This window comes from Asterias amurensis, chromosome 11 (genome assembly GCF_032118995.1).
Source record: "Asterias amurensis chromosome 11, ASM3211899v1".
NCBI classification, from domain to species: Eukaryota; Metazoa; Echinodermata; class Asteroidea; order Forcipulatida; family Asteriidae; genus Asterias; species Asterias amurensis.
The window spans coordinates 5866197-5887261 of NC_092658.1; the positions used below are offsets into that span (position 1 = coordinate 5866197).

At 39.5% G+C, this 21065-nt stretch overlaps 2 protein-coding genes across 2 annotated transcripts; both read left to right on the top strand.

Annotated features, from left to right (window-relative positions):
* Positions 1-1407: 1407 nt before the first annotated feature.
* LOC139943921 (probable ATP-dependent RNA helicase DDX47) lies at positions 1408-10251 on the top strand. The gene is made up of 13 exons (XM_071940813.1): positions 1408-1530; positions 2910-3003; positions 3659-3847; positions 4054-4125; positions 4632-4702; positions 5150-5269; positions 5566-5682; positions 6048-6194; positions 6623-6699; positions 7224-7284; positions 7591-7661; positions 8233-8362; positions 8906-10251. The coding sequence occupies exons 1-13, from the start codon at positions 1408-1410 to the stop codon at positions 9026-9028; spliced, it is 1395 nt and encodes a 464-aa protein (XP_071796914.1). The 3' UTR covers positions 9029-10251.
* Positions 10252-10558: 307 nt separating this feature from the next.
* Positions 10559-21002, top strand: LOC139944203 (uncharacterized). The gene is made up of 11 exons (XM_071941169.1): positions 10559-10588; positions 11678-11772; positions 12315-12374; positions 13266-16208; positions 16527-16700; positions 17298-17392; positions 18257-18439; positions 18639-18758; positions 19438-19531; positions 19802-19959; positions 20714-21002. The coding sequence occupies exons 2-11, from the start codon at positions 11743-11745 to the stop codon at positions 20922-20924; spliced, it is 4068 nt and encodes a 1355-aa protein (XP_071797270.1). The 5' UTR covers positions 10559-10588; positions 11678-11742; the 3' UTR covers positions 20925-21002.
* Positions 21003-21065: the final 63 nt, after the last annotated feature.

Genomic DNA, 21065 nt, shown 5'->3' on the forward strand with positions numbered 1-21065 from the left:
CTCGCCAGGGGACATCTGAGTATGTGAACAATGTTGAAAAGGAGTATGGGTCTAGAACTAATATCGTCTCCCGTAACGAAACCTCTTAGTTCTAGGAATTAGGGTCTTACCTCCATGGTCTAATAAAAATGGTTCTGATTTTTTAATATGACTTTTTCTTTGACAGGCATAATACATCAGCGCCACAATAGGTTGTGATAAAATAATAATTATCATTATTCAGCTTTAATTTTATTTCCAAATCATTTGCGAATTAATTGTGTAAAGTGGTCCCCCGTACATCCCCTTACTTGGCTATAACGCCTATCTTAAAAACATGTTGATAATTTCACTTCGAAGTAATGTGCATGCGGTTAGGAAAAGGATGAGTTTATTATCCCCAAATTTTAAATCAATGAGAACTTCGTTGCTGACAATAGTTTTTTTTTCTTCAGATTGTGTAGTTCAATTTCGAAATATTCTTCCTGTGTGGACATAAACCGCTGCGGGGATTTTATTTTTGCGATTTATCTATAAAAAAAACCCCGCTACAACCTTTTGAAATTAAAGGCTAAACTCATAGATTAGATTGTACATATACATCAGCATTCATTAGGAATTAAGCAATCAAGCGCCGGTTCGAAAAATCCATCATTTTTTTCTCTACTTTTTGAAATGTGTCAATTAAAGGATATACCTTATTAATAAGAACAATTTATTCCTATAATGAGAAACCAAATGAACAAGAAGTTGTTTTCCTATAATGTTAATATTATGACATTTTAAGAAGTGCTCTTTCCATTATTTTATTTTGATAATTAAAATAATCTGCAAGACAGTAGAAATTAGTGTTCCTCGTAGAGTGCCATAATACAGGTTTAGACAGGCTAGTGTTTATGTTCTGTCACCAGTCAGGCGGAAGAAAAATGAAAAATTTGTTGGGCAGATTTCATCCCCCTCCCCCTGCGCCCCGACCCTTCAGTCAACATGGTTGCCATTGGTAGCATGCAGCTTGGTGCATGCAGCTTGTCATAGATGGCGCCCTTGTAGCTTTTAATAGGAGGTAGCAAAGTGTTGATGGCAAGGAAGTTTTGCACCCCGCTGAAAATATTATGAAATAAAGGAACTATTTTTTGTTTTTATCATTAGGCAAAACTCATGTATGGTAGGATTCTACAATTGGCCTTATTATCCTACTTGCTACTGCTACGTACAATACACATGTGTTGTAAACATTGAGCTATAATTATTTGAAAGCTCTTATGGTTGTAAAATCAACAACTTTTTTTTTAATCACACAAGAGGACGCTATTTTAAAAACTCTGACATGACACAAACGATTACTTTGGTGCAACGACTTAGACAAGTCTACCAATTCGCATGCTGCTGGTTTCCTGACCAAACATTGTACACAACACAGTGTGTAGCATGTTGCGCAATACCAGTGAACAATCCAAAATGGCAGCTTCCACGAGTGAACAGAAAACCACAACGGTGACAGAAGATACAACAGAAAAAAGCGAGGAAGAAACAACAACATTTGCGTCTTTGGTAGGAGATTAAATAATGTTAATAGTATCATCATCAGTATATTTCTGTTCAACATGTTAATGTCATGATTGTGATTGTTTAAAAAAATTAATTACAAATTTTGACGATTCTTCTATTCTAGTTTTCTGTTCATTCAATTCTGAATTTATAAACAATCTACAAATTTACAATTTTTAGTATTGTTTGTCTTTTTTAAAGGGTTAATAATTAACATAACTATCCATAGTTAACGTAAGTGCTGTGTAACTACAGTTCTACAAACACTAAACAGTACTACCTGACCTAGCACATGTAGCATGCCTAGTCTGTAGTCTGTTGCGATATATAACTTTTATTATATTTATAATATATTTTTTATAAAGTAACGTAACCCTCCTCCCGACCGACTCGCCATCGAGAGGGGGATGGTTACGTTAGTGCAACTATCACTCAGCTACACCACTCAGTTGGTCACGATGATCGCCACGAACTAGTGGCAGGGACCAACAAATCATTGCTCTGCTAACCAAAACATGCGTAACCGAACTTCGTAAGCACTGACGAATCAGCGCTTAACTGACGATGACGGAAAAGCAGGGAATTCTGCACTTATTACTTACGTAAAGAGTATTTCCTAGGTTTGCAGGGAATTTAGGACTCTAGCCTAGCCTAGCAACAAGAGCAACAGCACCCTTGGCTTTCTTCGTCGCAACCTCAGAAAATGCCCTCAAAAGATCAAGGAACTGGCCTACAAGACGAGTACTCGTCATCGGTATGGGACCCACACACCCAAGATCTGATCTCCACTAGATAGAAATGGTTCAGCGGCGTGCTGCAAGATTTGTGATGGCTGACTACGACCAAAGGAACATTGTCACACAGATGCTGAATAACCTCCAATGGCAATCGCTTCATGAACGCCGGGCCAAAAGCAAAGTCATCATGCTGTATAGGATTGTGCACGGTCTTGTTGCCATCCCAGCTGCACCACCCTATTTACACCCATCTTCATAAAATCAGACTAGAGGCCACCATCTACAATTCACAGCATTGTACAATACTCACATACCAGCATAGTTTCTTCCCAAGTGTCATCTGCATCTGGAACACCCTACCAGCCACCGTGGTTTCAGCTCAGTCTCTGGAGGTTTTCCGGAGTCGCCTGAACCCACTCACCCCCCGATAGTCTACCACACAAACATCGTTTTACTTGCATCTTGACCTCAGTCTGTAGCACATTTTTTTGATATTTGTTCCCGTGGCCAAGCACTTTTGCACCACAGTACGACTATACTCCTCCAGAGGGATGTACTTATTGGAAGATAGATAGATAGATATATAGGAGCTCCTTTCCCTTGTGCAAAATATGCCTAAGTTTTGATTTACATGTCTTCAACTAGGGTGTCGTTGATGTATTGTGCGAGGCATGTGAGCGTCTGAAATGGAAAACTCCGACCAAGATCCAGCGAGAAGCTCTCCCGCTCAGCTTTCAAGGTTTGTTTTAAAAAGGTTTTGTCCTAATTCTCTAATTTTATGTGGAAAACCTGTGCACATGTCTCAAGAAGGAACCATTATCTTGCATTTTCTGCAGAGTCTATTAAATCTAACCCTAAAGTTTTACCTGAGCATTAACGTCTGCGAGTGTGTAAAGAGATGGGAGGGTTAATAGCAGAGGTGATGAATACCAAACCAGGGAAAGGCCCTTGAACATTTTATTGATGTTTATTCTGGGGATTGACAACACTTGTGAAACAGGTTGTCAACCATCATGGCGCCCTCGACTTTGGTGTGAGTGTTGGGATAATCCTATGTTGAAATTGCCACTAGCCCGCTAGCCGGGGACTACTGTACCAGATTTACAGCCATGCTACCCCTTTTTTAAACATTGACAAACAATAATGAGCTGTGCTGATGCAATTGTAAAATGAATTAATTTTGGTGACCAATTTGTGCCATGATCCAAGACATACTGTTGTTTGTGGGGCTACCAAAATCTCATCAGGGCTACTACAAAATTCTGGGTTACTAGCCCTGCCGACTACCGTGAAAATACACTTTATTTCCACCCCTGCAAGGACTCCCTTGAAATGTACACTTCTCGGATTGATTCTAGATGAAGAGATGAAATAATATTTTCTGAATTTTGCAGGACGGGATATCATTGGCTTAGCCGAGACAGGTTCAGGCAAGACTGGAGCGTTTGCGATTCCTATTTTACAGGCATTGCTGGACCGACCACAGAGACTCTTTGCTCTTGTATTGACACCAACGAGAGAGCTGGCCTACCAGATATCTGAGCAGTTTGAAGCGCTAGGGTCAAGTATAGGGGTCAATTGTGGTAAGTGAAATTAAACCTCCTTAACATTAGTTAAGATTACTTAGATTGCTACCAGGTTGACCTCGTTTTTTTTATCGGAGCAGTTTAAAGCACAAATTAGTGTCAACCATAGGGGTCAATTGACGTAAATGAAATTAAACCTGGTTAACGTAATAATATACAAGTTTGAAATCCTACTTAATTGGTTGTTATTATTTTATTTCCAGCTGTTGTTATTGGTGGGATCGATATGATGACGCAAGCACTACAATTAGCCAAGAAACCTCACATCGTAGTCGGTATGTATATTATGTTTTGGTTCTTAAACAAAACTGTTTAACCCTTTAGAGACCATAGCAGCCACAAACGACTTGACCTCTACATCCATTCACATAAAGAGGTCAAAGTAAAGGTCATGTCCGGATATGAAATTTGCCAACGTTTCCTATGTTAACATAACATCCTAATTTCGAACACAAAAAAAAGCTAAAATGAGCAGTATACAAGTTGCAAATTATACATGTGGCATGGTATTTTGGCCAGTAACCTTGTTCTAATTAGCATGACTTTGTTGTGCTTAGCTACTTTTTGTGCTTAAGCAGCTCTATGAAAGTGACCCCTGGTAGAAGGTTCTGTTTGTGTTAGCAATGATGTTATTTCCCCAGCTCTTCCTTGGCCCATTATGTCAATTCTCCCCAACTACTCTTTAAAGCCGAATGGGTTTTTATAAATCTACAGTTTTTTATTCTCACTCGTCGTTTATCCTTTGTTGCCAAAAACTGGTTGTCTTTAATGTCATTTATAGCCACACCTGGACGACTTGTGGACCACTTGGAAAACACTAAAGGTTTCAGTCTCCGTGCTTTGAAATACCTGGTGAGTTTGTCACAGATACTAGGAAAATATATACTGTCTCACATGGCAGGCTGAGATAACGGATCAATTTTAGTGATAAATGTTTTTTTAATAAATGATATGGGCAACCCACACGATAGCCCTGAGCCAACCAACCACACGTCTCCTTTAAGGAGAACCAATCAGAGCGGTGATTGACTCTACACTGAAACCTCCGACCCCTATAAACAGACCCACTTCTCTCTTATCTCTTCAGTCTCCTGATGATGACTAGAGCAAGCTAGTCGAAATGTTGAGACCAATTCATTAACTCACTCCGTGGTAGTCAGTTAATAACTCCGCGGTAGTAGATTATAGAAATTCTCTAATCAACAAACTCTACCTGGCAAGTAGATACACACATGGTGTTACCGCAAACCAAATATATATTGATATTGCTTAACATCTTCATTTTGTTTGTATCTGAAGGTGATGGATGAGGCGGATCGAATCCTGAACATGGATTTTGAAGCAGAGCTGGATAAAATCTTGAAAGTCATCCCCAAAGAGAGACATACGTACCTTTACTCAGCCACCATGACTAAAAAGGTTCACTTCCCTTTTTTTTTTAAAGATTCACCACTAAAGATCAACTTAAAACAAAACTCAATATTATTGTTCTATTGTTGTTGGAAGGTAAACAATATCTTTGGCTCGGGGTATCAGTCAGAAGCCATGCATCCATTAACTGCCGTGTAGCCTGGGATCACATGCGACTTTTTAAGTTCAAATATCAAGTAATAAACCACAAGGGAAACTGACTTAATGCAGCTTTTCCTGCCTTTCTTATTCCATAAAAACTCAGTTTTATTCGCATTGTTAACTTCTGTCAAATGATTTCACAGGTTGCTAAATTACAAAGAGCATCGCTGAAGGAACCCGTCAAAGTAGAGGTATCCAGCAAATACGACACGGTAGAAAAACTGCAACAGTTCTACGTCTTCATTCCGGCAAAATACAAAGTAAGTTTCAAGAAATCGTCTTGCCTTGAATCATTTGTTTTTTAAAATTTTATTTATTAACAAAAGTGAACTTAAACAATCTCCTAGGCCAAGAACCCAATTGAGAGAAGACACAAGAGGAAGTTTTAGTTTTAGATGTGGGAGAAAAAAAATCCTTAGAATTAATCAAGGGAACCAATGCAGTCAGGTAGAGACTGAAAACCCAATCAGCATAGTGCTTCCTGCGGGATTCGAACCAAGGTCCTAGAGGTGAAAGGCAAGGACTAATACCACTACACCAACCCCACTACCCTTAATTAATAACAGCTAGATATTTTGTTATGAATTCCTACTCTAACATTTGTCTTCTTGTTATATATTTGTAGGACTGTTATCTCGTGTACATCCTAAATGAGTTAGCTGGTAACAACTTCATGGTATTCTGTAGTACATGTAATAACACGCAGCGAGTGGCGGTGATGTTGCGCAACCTTGGTATGACGGCTATTCCTCTACATGGACAGATGTCACAGGTAAAAGCCGCCCCATTTCAGGACTTGCATTTGGGGAGAAAAAAAATTAATGAGACTGTAGGACTTGTAGCTCCCAATTTTTCCTGGTCTAGAAATGTTTATTTACAAGACCAGAATCAAAGGGAGAAAACAACTTTCTATGTTCTCTCTGTTCTGCGGTTTAGTCACCGTTGTTTGGGTTTGAATCAGGGTCAAGACACTTGTTTTGTCCTTCAGCAAGATGCTTCACTATAGATGCTTCTTTTCACCCAGGTGTATGGGTACCTGCGAGGGTAGAGGTTTATAATGTGATTGAAATAGCCTTCAGAGCGCCTGGAAAAGAAATCTCAAAGGGCACCAAGGCCAACACTAGAGCAACACAACACTTTGCCTCCATGGCCTTTGTAAAATTCTAATCAAGCTTCCAATGTTTGTCTTTTTATCAACAGTCCAAGAGATTGGGAACGCTGAACAAGTTTAAAGGAAAGAGTAGATCTATTTTGATTGCAACGGATGTAGCAAGCAGGTAAGCACTTTAAACATTAGAAAGATTACACACTTGTGTTGATTCAAGGCTCTCCATGGACTAGCCCCTACCTACATACAGAGCATGCTTCAGCCCCGTAGTGTCAGGCTGGGTCTGAGGTCATCGGGCAGCATGCTCTATGTTCCTCTGACCCGTTTATCCAGCTTTCGGGACAGGCATTTAGTAACATTTCACCCCGCCTCTGGAACTCTCTGCCTCAACATCTCAAGGACACACAAGACATCTCACGATTCCAACACTCTCTCAAAACCCATCTCTTCAGATTAGCCTATAAAGATATCGAGTGAAATTTACTTCTTGTTCTTGACCAGTGCCTTTGAATGTTATACAGATAAAGTGCGATTTAAAAATGCTGTGTTATTGTTGTTTGTTATTGTATACATTTATTCCGTAAACGGTTGTGCCAGCATACACAGCCAACGCAGTTGGATGGTGTGATTAAAGTGTTGGTCAGCACTGTAGCAAATGGGTTTAATGTTGCCTTCTTGTTTTACTGTTTACAGAGGTCTAGACATTCCCCACGTTGATGTTGTCATCAATTTTGACATCCCTACACATTCTAAGGTAAGCCTAATTACTCTACACAATGCACCAATATAACCCAAAACATGAAGGGGTTTGTCATATAGATTGGTTGCAATATGCGAAAATCGGCCATCTCTACGAGCAATGCGTTATGCGTGAGAATGACGTGCGGCATGCACAGATTTCACAAAACTCATTGAATGATTGTTTAATGAACGACGCGACTTCGTTAAAAGTTTGGGCATCTACTGGGAACTATCTAGATAGAGAAAATCTTGTCAAATGTTTTATTTAATATGGTTTTTTTTCCCCCAATCTTTTCAAAATTGTTTTTTTCTTTGTCAGGACTACATCCACAGGGTCGGTAGAACAGCCAGAGCGGGCAGAGCTGGACGATCTATCACATTTGTAACTCAGTAAGTAGCAAATGAGAATCTAATGGCGTGTTGTGGCCGACAAATATTAGCACTGAACTCAATCTCTGGGCCCAATTTCATAGAGCTGATTATCAAATTATGCAATAAAGGCACTGGACACTATTGGTAATTACTCGAAATAATTGTTAGCATAAAAACTTACTTGGTAACAAGCAATGGAGAGCTGTTGATAGTATAAAATATTGTGAGAAACGACTCCCTCTGAAGTAACATAGTTTTCAAGCAAGAAGTGATTTTCCACTAAAGTATTTGAATTTGATTTCGAGACCTCAGTAAAATATTAGATTTTGAGGGTCCGAATTCAAATATCTAAAAGCACACAACTTCGTGTGACAAGTGTGTGTTTTTTCTCCCATTATTATCTCGCAACTTTGACGACCAATTTAGTTCAAATTATCACAGATTTGCTATTTTATGCATATGTTGAGATACACTAAGTGAGAAGACTGGTCTTTGACAATTACCAAAGGTGTCCAGTGTCTTTAAGAAGCTCTGTTGTTCCCAGTTTGACTGAACTCATTGCTGTCTTGTTCCTGTCCCCACCCCTTAGGTACGATGTGGAGTTGTATCAACGCATTGAACAGCTCATCGATAAGAAGCTCCCATTGTTTCCAACGGAGGAACAAGAAGTCATGTTACTAATGGAGAGAGTCATGGAAGCTCAGCGCATCGCCAAAATGGTGAGTTTCTGTCAGATTAGGTCCCGATACAGGAATGACACAACGTAAATGATTTGTAACAAGGTTACTGTAAGGCTATACACTTTGCACAAATTTCAGCTTCTGTCAGATTTGTATAGGTCCCAATAATATGCACAATGTAAATGCTTTGTAATAAGGTTTCCTTTTATGCTCTACACTTTACGAAAATTGTGAGTTTCTGTCAGATTAGGTCCCGATATAGGAAAGGCACAACGTAAATGCTTTGACATGAACTGCCTAAATTTGTAGTGACTTCATGATGACGGCACCATGTTGTTTTTTTGCAATTTTTTGCGATTTTGAAAATTCATTAAATAAATTGAGAACGAAGCATCTGCAATGCATTTTTTTGTTTATTTTAATTTCTCCCGGAAGCCGAACACTACATTTTTATTTATTATTAAGAGAGTGGTTGAATCCAGCAATATCCTGATGTCAATTGGAGCTTACTGTTGAAACACCCGAATGTTCTATGCTTTTGGTTTTACCGCAAACCTCCATCTTATGTTTTCTTTTCTTCAGGAAATGAAAGATAGTGACGACAAGAAGAAAGGGCGTGGTCGGGGCGGCGATGACGACACGGAGGATGCGATTGGAATACGCAAGAAGCTCAAGGTGTCTCACAGGGGCAAGGGTAGAAGATAAAATCTTGAAGGGAACTCGGCAAACTCATATAAACGCCAAGCTAGCAACAGCCAATCTCTCTCATACAAACACTGGTTTAACATCTAGATTATGATTCAGTAACGTCTATGATTGTGATTCAGTAACTAGACAACCATATTTATTCTAGTCATTGTGAAGTCAGCAATAAGCTTGGGGATTCAAACCGACAACCTTGTGATTGCCTGTAATCTAACCACTTGACCATGGTAACTGCTCACCTGAAAATACAACGCAACAGGAATGTAATGTGTTTGCTTATCATTTAAATGTAATTTTGATATTTGTACACTTCTGAATTGATCATAGTTATCGATAAAAAAATAGGCCCCAACCTCAAGGTTTTTAAATACTAGAAACACTTGTGTTTTTGATAGCGTGCTTCAAAATGACAATGCTTTTGCAGTATCCACACTTTGTATAACTCAACATAAATCAATCAAAAACTTGTGAAAGTTTTAGCTCAATCAGTCATCAGAGTGTCGTGAGAGGAGAAAACAGCAAATAAAAAACATGTGTGGTTTCACTTTCAAATATTGGATTTCCTGAGATCACAATTGATTGTTTTCATCATTTCTTAAAAACTGTAGCTTTTCAGACAAAAATATGTTAAGGGAAGTTGTTCAACAATTACATTCATTATACCGTGTAAGTTATGTATACATGTGTGAACAGTTGATTCTCAATCTCACAGGGCTTTTAAAGCCATTGGACACTTTCGGAAAACAGTATTGTCCAAGGTCCACACTTCGTGTATCACAACTTATATATAAAATAACAAACCTGTGAAAATTTAGGCTCAATTGGTCATCGGAGTCGGGAGAAAATAACGGGAAAACCCACCCCTTGTTTCTGCACGTTTCGCCGTGTCATGACATGTGTTAAAAATAAATCTGTAATTCTCGATATCGAGAATTTATTTTGTTTTAATGTTTTCTCAAAAAGTAAAGCATTTATTTTCTCCAACCTTATAGGATATTATTGGCAAAATTTTCTGTATTTGGCGCCACCACTTTTTCATTCGATATGAAATAATATAGTATCTAATTTAGCTCAATGAGGTATCCCTTTTTGTAAAAATGAGTAAAAATGTGGTGGCGGCACACAGAAACCTATCCTATTATTGAGATAATTGTTTGAAATTTACAAAGATATCTTACAGAAGGTTTTCTTTGTGGGAACATTGACCCAGATGAAATAAAGTAGTTCCGTTGATGACAAAAGTGTGTTTCTGTTTCTCTTATTTTGTTGAAGTGAAGTTACAAAAAAGTTGTCACAGATCCCTCGAAAGACCAGTTATTATTTGTTATCTTTTTTTCTTAAAAGTTAGATTCTAATTCCCAACATATTATTATGTGGCTACATATCACAAAACAATTTGGGATGACTATAATTACTAAATCAATGACTACTGTAGGATAAGTTCGCCGGGAAAACCAAGAAGAGACTAGCGCGAGTCTCGGATTTTCTCTTGAGGGTTTTAACAATAGAGGGCGCTACACTAATTGTAATGGCGGCTGATTCAATGTCAGGAAGCAGACGGTAAGTTTTGGTGTTTCTTTTTCACGATTTTGATACTTTGTAACAATTTGGAGTGTTTGTTATGTAATTAATGTTCTGTAAGTTCGTTCAATGAAGATTTAAGATATTTTGAAGAAGAAATAGTGGGCTGTCAGGTTGGCCACGGGTTGGCTCAGTCAGACAGTCACAGTGCCACTGACAGTGACACTGCTGTATCACTATCAAGAAAAAGTATCAGCAGTGGTTGCCACTTAGTTTCTGCTATTTACTAACTAACTGCCTTCCGTCTTTCGAGCTCTGGCTCTGCTGTGTCTTACCATGGTCTGTGATTGTGAATTGTGTGTGTGTGTGTCTGTGTGTGTTATGTATGGTACAGACGTCTGTCTTCTGTGGACACCCGGTTCAATTTTCAGTCCCTACCGTCCTTACTCGATCCTTGCCCTCTCACCTCAGTCCAGACAACAGTTCTACTTTTAGTTTTACTACTACTAGCTAGTAAAAAGGTAAATTTGATCCCTCCCTACTCTAACCTGTTCCGCTAGCGTTTCCGCGCATGGAGATGCTAGCGGAATGAACCTCATAGTTCTTGGACTAGGAGTAGGTACCTCCCACCAAGTATAAAGTACTAATCTGGTTGTCCTTTACTTCTACTCTAGAAACTATAATTTTGATAATAATAGTTTGTATAAGACAAGAAGTAGTTTTCCTTCATATCATTGATTCAATGATATATAAAAATGTTTTGTGTTGTTTCCATTGTATTGTAGAATGCGTTGCTGACTCTGTCATAAATTCATATTTTTGCAGGCTGGAATTTTCACTCAATTCCAGTGGAAGAAAGGCTTCACTGACAATCAATGACATTGTTATTTTGTATTGTCATGACATGACTGAAATAAATTAGTAAAGGAATGGCTTACGTTACGGGCCAGCACCTGTTCCAAGCTTGTTTCGTGCATTTAATAAATAAATGTTTAACTATAGTTGTTAAAAGGAATGTAGAATGTGAAGCCAACTATATGTAGACATGACCATGTCTTACTTAAAATATATTTTTAGATTAATCCCAATCTGTTTCTTCTTTCTTTCCCCCTTTTTAATTGTTTCCAGTTTGTTCAAATATTAATGAGTGTTAATGCCTACAAAGCTACTCTGCCTGACCACTATCTAGCATCATGGCAGATAAATCAGCTGAAAAACAGGAGGTATGATATTGACTGACTCGCAGAACTATGAGGTTCATTCTTCTTTCATGGAGACGATAGCAGAACAAACCTCATAGGTCTTTGAAAAGATATTGACAATGAGGCAGAGAAATCTCTGTCAAGTTTCATTGTACTCCTTTTTTTTTGAAACGTTGTCTCTGACGATTATACTAGTAGCTAGTTAGTGTTGCTGACTGTCAAATTTCAAAAGAGGTGTACAGCACCCAGTTAGTGCCATCATATTTTGCTTAACTCCATCAGGGGCACTCCAACATCCTCAAAAGCATAATTCTTTCATTAAATTCAACTTTATCTAAAATATACAATTGTCTTTTGCTACTAGTAAATACTGGCATAAATACAATCTCACAGTACAGTGAGATTGTGATTAAATGCTAGTAATATTGTTTCCTTGTTTAAATGCCCATAGAATTTACCTCCCAAAGTTAGTGAAGTGTGAACCATTGTCTTTTTTGCATACGGGAGGCATGCGATCTTTTAACTGGGAGATTTATTTGTGCCTTTATTTGCTTTTGTTTCAGCTTCGGAGGAAGCTAGCCAGTATGAAGAAGGATTATGAGAGGACTTTACGCAGTGTGGAGGTTTGTCATGAAGAACAAGATACATAACCTGATAATGTCTGGAGCAAGCTAGTGAAAACGTTGATAACAATTAAGAACTCACTCCTTGTTAGTGCAGTTCATAACGATCCTATAAGCTAAAGTAGTAGTCCCAGCCTATTTCTTTACCATACGCCCAGGTAATAGTTAATAAGCAGGACAGTTCTTTTCAGAACTGAGTCTCCCAAATAATCCAAAAAATCTACTCCGTGGTTGAAGAATACACAGCAAGACAGCTCTCTAAACTGGTTCCATCTTGCTTTTCACGCCAATGGTACCCCCCATGGTGTTATTTTTGTTGAGAATCAGACAAAGAAATACAGAGGAAAATTGGGACAAAGTTAAAAGAAAAACCAGCAGCCTAGGGATTGCTCAAAAGTGAACTAGAAGAACAATACCTGTTCAAAAAAACAAAATGATTCCAGTGCTGAGAACAATGTGAGCAATCTTGGCAGCCATTAGATCGATTCGAATCTTAGTATGTCAGATAAATGAACGAAAGTCCCTAGTAACACAAGTATCCCAAGTAAAGGGTAGATAGCCTGTGATTCCAGTGCCTATTGTCCCTGTTTGTAGTCGATGCCATGAAACAGGACACCCTTTTTATAATTGTGGTGAAGGCTCACAATGAACTTGCCTAGCGAGTCAACAAACCATCTGCTGTTAAAACTCATCCAGCACAGGAATGCATCTTTACAAAGTCTCCAATCATGAATCCTTATGTATCTTAACACAGCATCCAGCATTTAGTGGTTAAAAGATTATTCATAAGGTTTAATAGACTTGTTATCTCATCATCATCTATTGACGTTATCAATATTATATAAAAAAACACAATTTTTTTTTACAATCTGGTCTTTTCATTTGTTACAGAAATCAGAGAAAGCAAAGAGAGCCCGTTCTCACGTCCAGAGGAAATTGGCCGAGCAGGTGCAACTCAGTTCAGCGTCCCCCTCATGTACGCATACATTCAGTAGAAGAACTAAGCCCACAACTGATGAACCATTGCAAGATGAGAAGGCAAGAGATGGACGAGATGAAAGTCTTGAAGAGAGAGAGTTCAAGTCTGTGGTGGCCACAAAACGTCGCCAAAGACAGAGGAGGAGCGTTTCTTTCATTATTCCCAAGGAGACTCCATCTGAGAGAGACTCTCCTGACAATGGTGAGGTAGAGAAGAAAGAAAGCCATCTTGGAGATACGGCGATAAAGAAGCAGGAGGAGCAACTTGAATCCAGGAGCAAGAGATCTTCTCTTCCTGAGCTAGTGAATTCATCCATTCCAGATAAGTCGAATGACATTAAGGTGTCAACTGTTTTAAAGGCATTATTGGTAAACGACACCTTGGGGGACTTTAAAGTAAGCACCCACACCAGGAGAGAGGACAGAGTTAGGTCCAACCAGAATGTGGTTCTCGTTGTCCCAGAATCACAATTTACAGAATCTGTAGGAGAAGGTTGCCCTGAGAGGGATGTCACTCCAGTAACTCTTGCTGTGTCGCATCCTCAGAACAATTCAAGAATCAAAGCGGAGGGCAAGCTGGATCTTGACCTACCTTCTAATAAATTTGACAACGACACCACAAAGTCTTCCAGCATTTCACCACTTCAAGAAGCCACTCACAACCCAAGCAAAAACAACAGCAACAACAACACAAACAAAATGAATGAGAAAATAGAGACCACTGAGACCGCCCTAAAGCCACCTCAAGTTGGGATTAAAAAAAGGAGAGCCGGTCGACGCAGTCTGAAAAGTTCCAGGAAACCACGTGAGCTGACTGCATCTGACATCAGCATGAAAGAGGTAGTGAAATCCCAGAGCACAGAAGAGGGTAGTCATACCTGGATCGAGGGGCTGATGTATCCGGTGGAGTATTACGTCAGACGTACTAGAAGCATGAGCTCCAGTCAGAGCTCTCAGTGTCAGAGTCACTCGAACTCCCAAAGATACATGGACAGAAATGATTCACAAAGGAACATGGATACTCAACTGAGAACGACGGAGCAAATAGACTCTCTAACAGATTCTACTAGATCTAAAGATTCAGTACCTCAAGCGACCACGGTAAAAGCAGCTTGTGTGAATCAATCTGAAGTGAGCAGAAATCAACTGGAATTAAGCCAATGTCAAATTGAACCTTGCAAGAATCTAACAGGCGCTTCCAACTTTCCCCCAGTGTCGGACTCGGATTCCTCGAGATCTCAACTTTCAGAGTCTCTCCTGAAGACCTCTTTGCCAGGACCTCAGGATTGTCCTGCAGTAAACATACGGGACAACGATCAGGTGAAACTGTCCCGGCAAACAAAACCCAGAAAGCTTCAGAGACGGAGAGTCATTTTGAAAGGAAGTTCAAGAGCATCTTTATCGAAGAACAGCACTGATGCTCAGATCACTTTCACACCCAACCATGAGGATAGTAAATCATCAAACTCTGGCCCTACCGCCTCCATGCGAGAACCTCAATCATCCAGCAACACTCCGGACCTCTGTTCAGGATATACAACAGATGTATCAACTCTTGATTTAAGATTAAACCCTGATACTGAAGATCACCAGAGAACAGTATCCCAACATGAACTCAATCCAGGAAGTATTTTCCCCTCTCTGAGAAATCTCAGGTTGCCATGTTCAGATTTTGCTCTGCCTGACGATCACTTTGGTACCTTGAAGGAAGCCAAATTGAAAACTCTACCAGAAGCTGGTGAAGTAGCAACATATACTTGTGAAGACGGCAATAAGAACTTCCGTTCATCCCTACCATTGGAAAGGGAGAAAGTTAACGCCAACACATACAAAAGCGATGTCATTGACAAAAGCATCCCAGCTGAACACCATCAGAAAAACTTCAATGAGCAATTAGTCTTAGGCCTATCACAAACAACTCAGGGTGTTGTAGTCTCAGTAACTGATGTCGTCTCAGTAACTCAGGATGATGTAACCCCAGTAGCTCATGATCATCCCATTCAAAAGCCTTACCAAAGCGACAAAAACATCACTGAAAACTCCACACCTGAAATGTTGCTTCCCTTGGACGACATTAATTCAGTCAAACCCCCTCTTGATTCAAGGTCTCCTGCCAGATCGTGTATCGGTGGAAAGATCCATCCTGACAGTTTCCCTGTCGTAGAGTCTCCCGATAAGAACGTTCTCCACAGCCAGTTCTCGCTGACCCAGTTTCACGACAGCTGTAGCTTGGCGTTCCCGAGCGCTGGATGTACTCCAGGTTTGTCACCAAGTTGCTCTAGAGACGATATTGACCAGGTCATCTTGACTAAAAATGTCTCACCCTCTCTTCAGGACGTAAAAATGGCAGCTGAGGGTGAAGATTTGGGCGACAGAGACCAAAAATTGGATTCATGTCTCGATGAAGGAGGGGCTGGAAGCTCATGTTTACAACCTTCAGTTACTTCCCCACTCGAAGCTACAAATCGTAACTTTAGAAGCAACCAACAACAACATACTGTGTTTGTTTACCCAAACCAAACCACAAGTTCGAAGGATGGCTCGACAGACTGCTCCACTCTATTGAAAGCAGTATCAAATGAGACCGGTAACCTATCGGCTGGGGATCAACCAACAAGTGGTGTCAATGAGGGAACAAACAGTGGTAGCATTACACCGCCGACAGTCCACCCACAGGCTGTCTCTAGCAACATCCAACAAAAGTCCCCCTTTGCAGGCGGAGCTACGGGGAGTCCTTTTGGGAGGGCTGAGGAGCCTAAAGCGATGTCCCAGTGCGAGGTGGAGGTACTTAGTGAGGACAATGAGGCAGACGAGAGGGTTACCGGACCTAATCTAGCTTCAATTGGGTGCTTAAAGGTACACTGACTATTATTGAATTCTGACAATCTTCATTTACAATCCGGCCAAAAGTTGGTTATTTGTCGTTTTGAGATAAAAGACATAGTGTGAATTATTTTTGTAGAAAGGATTCCCTTTGAGGTAATAGTTTGAATAATTTTTTCTCCCCAAAGCTTTGACACATACAGTTGTATATTTTGCGAAACAAATTCCAACACGCGGTTGACGTGAACGTATACGGTTATCATATCCGTATCTGTGTCCGCACGCTTGCGAAACTATCTAATGATGCAGGGCAAAGACTAAAACTGTACATCCAACATTTATCCTACTCAGCTTGATCTTCCATGGGAGCAGTCACCCGCCCTCAGGGATATAACAAGCGGTGTGGTGAACCTAGACGAAGAGACAAGTATTCTGGCCCTCGTTTACCAACGCACTTTAGTTTTCTGGCTGTATTACAGAGGCACACAAGAGTGGAAGATGCTACGGGCTTGGGTTATACCTCAGGTAAGGCGATAGGGCCAAGGAATATCTTGCTAAGCAAAATACAGGTTACCAGCCAAGATACCATGTAATGTGTATTGCTTGTGCCTGGTTCCCTGTCAAATTTTGCTAAGTAGAAACAGGTTACCGGCCAAATTACCATGTAATGTATTCTGTTTGTGACTGGTTCCCCGTAAATTTTTGCTAAGCAGAAGCACAATTTTGTTGTTGTCAAACAGCTTTATAAACTTGGGCCCTGTTTGTGCACACTTATGAAAAAAAGCCGCAGAGAAAAAAACAACAGGCAATTAAATATTTTTTGCGCAACTATCAAAAAAGACACATCAAACATTCCAAATTCCTCCAAAAAAGGAGTAGGTGTCATAATTCAAACGTAGTCTCACATTCCATACAGGAAAATTCTGTATTGTTAAAGCGCCGTGAGCATCACTGAGTGAGGGTTATGCGCGTTATATAAGAAGCCACTATTATTATTATTTTTATTAATAATAATGATCAGTATCCTGGTGTAAACCGAGAAAGGTGTCGAAGATCTTGGTTGATATTAAATAGGGACAAACCATTCATTTGATTATTTTGTTTGTACTTGTAAATTTTTAGGATGAGGAGTTCATCTTGTTGAAGTTTTTGTCGTGCAGTAAACAGAACGAAGTGACTCTGGTTGTCGCCGGGAAATTTGCCTCTTGCGCTGTCAGGTATGAACTACTTAAACACATCTTCGATATTTTGTTTCATCTCTTCTCTCTTAAGATTATGGATGAAATTTAAGCTCTGTAAACAGTTTGTCGTCGAAGTTGCATGAGAATAATGAAAGAATAAACACCCTTGTTGCACAAGGCTTCAGGCCTGAAGTCTGGTAATAATTGTATGAGAAATTAACTCTTTCTCAAAAACTCTGTTACTTCAGAGGGAGCAGTTTTTCACAATGTTTTATACTATCAACAGCTCTCGATTGCTTATTACCAAGTCAGTTTTTATGCTAACAATTATTTTTGAGTAATTACCAATAGTGTCCAGTGCCTTTAATGCGAACCTATTGTGGAAAAACAATAACAAAATTTAAGTGTGAACCTATCCCAATTATTTAAAGGTTTAGTGCCTCACCTTCATTGTAAAATGTAGTTACAGCAATAACTGGTGGTTTCTTGTGCGATATTGACACGTAGCACATTAATAACATCTATGAGTTGGATGTGAACCTATGCCAGTCATTTGACAACCAAGTGCCTCAACTACAATGTAGTAAAACCAATAATTGGTGTTTCCTCATATGATATTGATATATAAAGTACACACAAAAGTTAAATCTATGAGTTAAATGTGAACCTATTCCAGTCGCTTGATGTTTAAGTGCCTAATACCTTCAGTGTAGTAATATCAAAAACTGGTGTGCATGTTGTTTCGTGTAGGATATTGACATGTACCACATTGACAGAAAATCTGATTTGAATTCGAACCTCTCCCAGTCATTTGATGATCAAGTGCCTCACCTTTGATGTTTCATTAGCAATGGCCTGATTTGACTAACTGGTGTGTGGTTTTGTGTGGTTTCTGTGCAGGATATTGACATTTGACACATTGACGGAGGACTTTCAGCAATTGGATGTGATCCTGCCGCAGTCAGTGGACGCTCAGATGCCTTATCTTCTATGTCCTACTAGCGAACAGGATTTCATTGTTGCAGTCAAGGATGTCAAGAATAAGACCACTGTGTTTTCCGTCCAAGTTTCCACAGAATCAAGGTGAACAGACTTCCCCTACTGATAACCCCCCCCCCCTAATTTCACACTTGTTTTTTTTTTATGGGGGGGGGGGTCTAGTTTGCCGATTTATATTTTAAGAATAGTACAAAGAACTTAAATTAGTGCTTTATTACACTCGAGGGCATTTATCAAAGCGCTCAATTTTTTCCACAAGGTATGAGCCATTTTTTTTTTTCAGGGACGTGCATTTAGTCGAATTAGCCACTGGATCCAGCAGGGAGTTGACATCATTACTGAAAGTTGAAGAAACTGCCGGGATTGTCATGGCAACCACATCAAGTAGTCACATACTTTTATGGTAAGAACACCATATATTGTTTTGGTTGACACCTTTGCTGTTTGAGGGCAGTTTGGGGTCCTGTGATGTCACATGAAAGAGGTCTATTCACCCCTTGCACGGTCAGCCATTTTTGTGTATAAAAAAAACTAGAATTGCGGACAGCAGTGAAAAGAAAGATTATAACTCTGTGTTGTCACAGACATCACACTTGGTTGGACTATAATATTAGTTTGAATTAAAAAAATTGATATATTTTAGTATTTAGTAACATTCTGCTCCTTCAGAGACAAAATTCCAAGCCTGATATTTGGTGAACAGCAATGACAACTATTGATTGGTAATTACTTAAAATAATTGTTGTCATAAGAACTTACTTGGTAACGAGCAACGGAGAGTTGTCGATAGTATAAAACATTGTGAGAAATGGCTCCCTTTGAAGTAACGTAGTTTTTGAGAAAGAGGTAATTTCTAACTCAAATATTAAAAATCTTCATGATGCATCTGGAAGCACACAAAGTAATGTAACAAGGGTGTTTTTTCATTCATTATTCTCTCGCAACTTCGATGACCAATTGAGTTAAAAATTCTCACAGGTTTGTTTAAGTTATGCATATGTTTGGATACACCCAGTGATATTACTGGTCTTTGACAATAACCAATTTTGTCCAGTGCCTTAAAGAAATCTGTTATTTTGAAGGTGTCTGAAGACGGGTCAGCTGCTTAAAGAAGTCCCGATCAAACCAGTGACAAATGGAAGCCGTGTGTCGTGTTTGGAAGCAGTTGCTGAAGCGGTAAACAATTAGTTTCACCTTATTTGAATTGCCTGTATTTAACGTTCTAGCATCAATGACAAAAAAACATAAACATAATCTATTTAATGTTTACATTTTATAATTTCTTGTTGTATATCTTTTAAACTCAATTCAGCCCTTGGGCTGCTCTGTTTGAATTTTTAATTCACCAATAATAATAATAATAATGATAGTAATTGAAACTGGTCCACATACGTAGAATTCCTGAAAAATAAAAATGCTATTTTTTTTCTCCATACATCTTTATAGGGTTTGTTATTTCTAATTCTTGTGTACCAAGAGGATGACAGTGATTTAGAAGTAAAGTGTAACAGCAACATTGGTGCTATGATAGCGTTCAACCCACACACGGACAAGATGCTGAAATTGATGGACTACAACGTCCCGAATCAACATAAAAATGCCAGGTATGGTGAAGTACTGGTAACATTCTATTTCTAGAATGTTCTTTAATAATTTGGGGGGGCTAACCATCCTTACTCGCAGCTAAGAGCTGAATTGCGAAGGACGCGGCTACAACGTGTTCGAGAAGCTGGCATGCAAGGGCGCCTTTGGCTGCAAGCCACATCAACCCATTATGACCACGGAGCACAGCGAAAGATCGAAAGTGTTTGATTTTTTTCCCCGAGGGAGGAAAACCGTATGGTATGGAAAACCCTCGTGGCACAGCAGAGAACCAACGCACAACTCAGCTCACATATGGCCCCGACCGGGAATCGATCCGGGGTCACCTTGGTGAGAGGGAGCACTTTACGCACAAGCCAGCCATCTTATATGGGATTTGAGGTATTGCATGGCAAGGTATCAATACATATTTGTGTGTATCTACTTGCCAGGTAGATTTTGTTCTTCTACCACGGAGCAGATTTTCGGAGACTGCTTATTTATAGTAACTACTGACTGAAATCGACCGGGACTCAACTACTTTCGCCGATTATTTAGTGGATCAAGGGGACTTTTGGTTATTAACTTCTATATCATCTCAACATTTCAACAAGCCTGCTCTACATATTCACAGTATTTTTATGTTCACAAATCAACATCCAGTTATCCTCGTTAAGTTGCCGAACACGATTGCAACGGGTAAAAGCATAGAAATAGGAATCAGAAGAGCAGACCACCTTTAAAACATTACAATTATTTTGTCTCTTTTTGTTTCAGTCTTGTAGATGGGGTCTTATACAACGCCACTCTAATGGCCAAACTGTCTGATGGCAGCCTGCACCAATTGGAGACCTCCACAGGGAACCTACTGAATTTTTCATCTGGCAATCCAACCAATCAAAGCCTCTGGAGTGCCCAACTCTGCGATTCACAGGTGGTCTTAATTGGAACTGCCCAACACCTGGAGATGTATAATGAATATTCATGAGTGAACTGGCCAATACATGGAGATGTATAATGAATATTCATGAGTGAACTGCCCAACACCTGGAGATGTATAATGAATATTCATGAGTGAACTGGCCAATACATGGAGATGTATAATGAATATCCATGAGCGGGAGGCGGC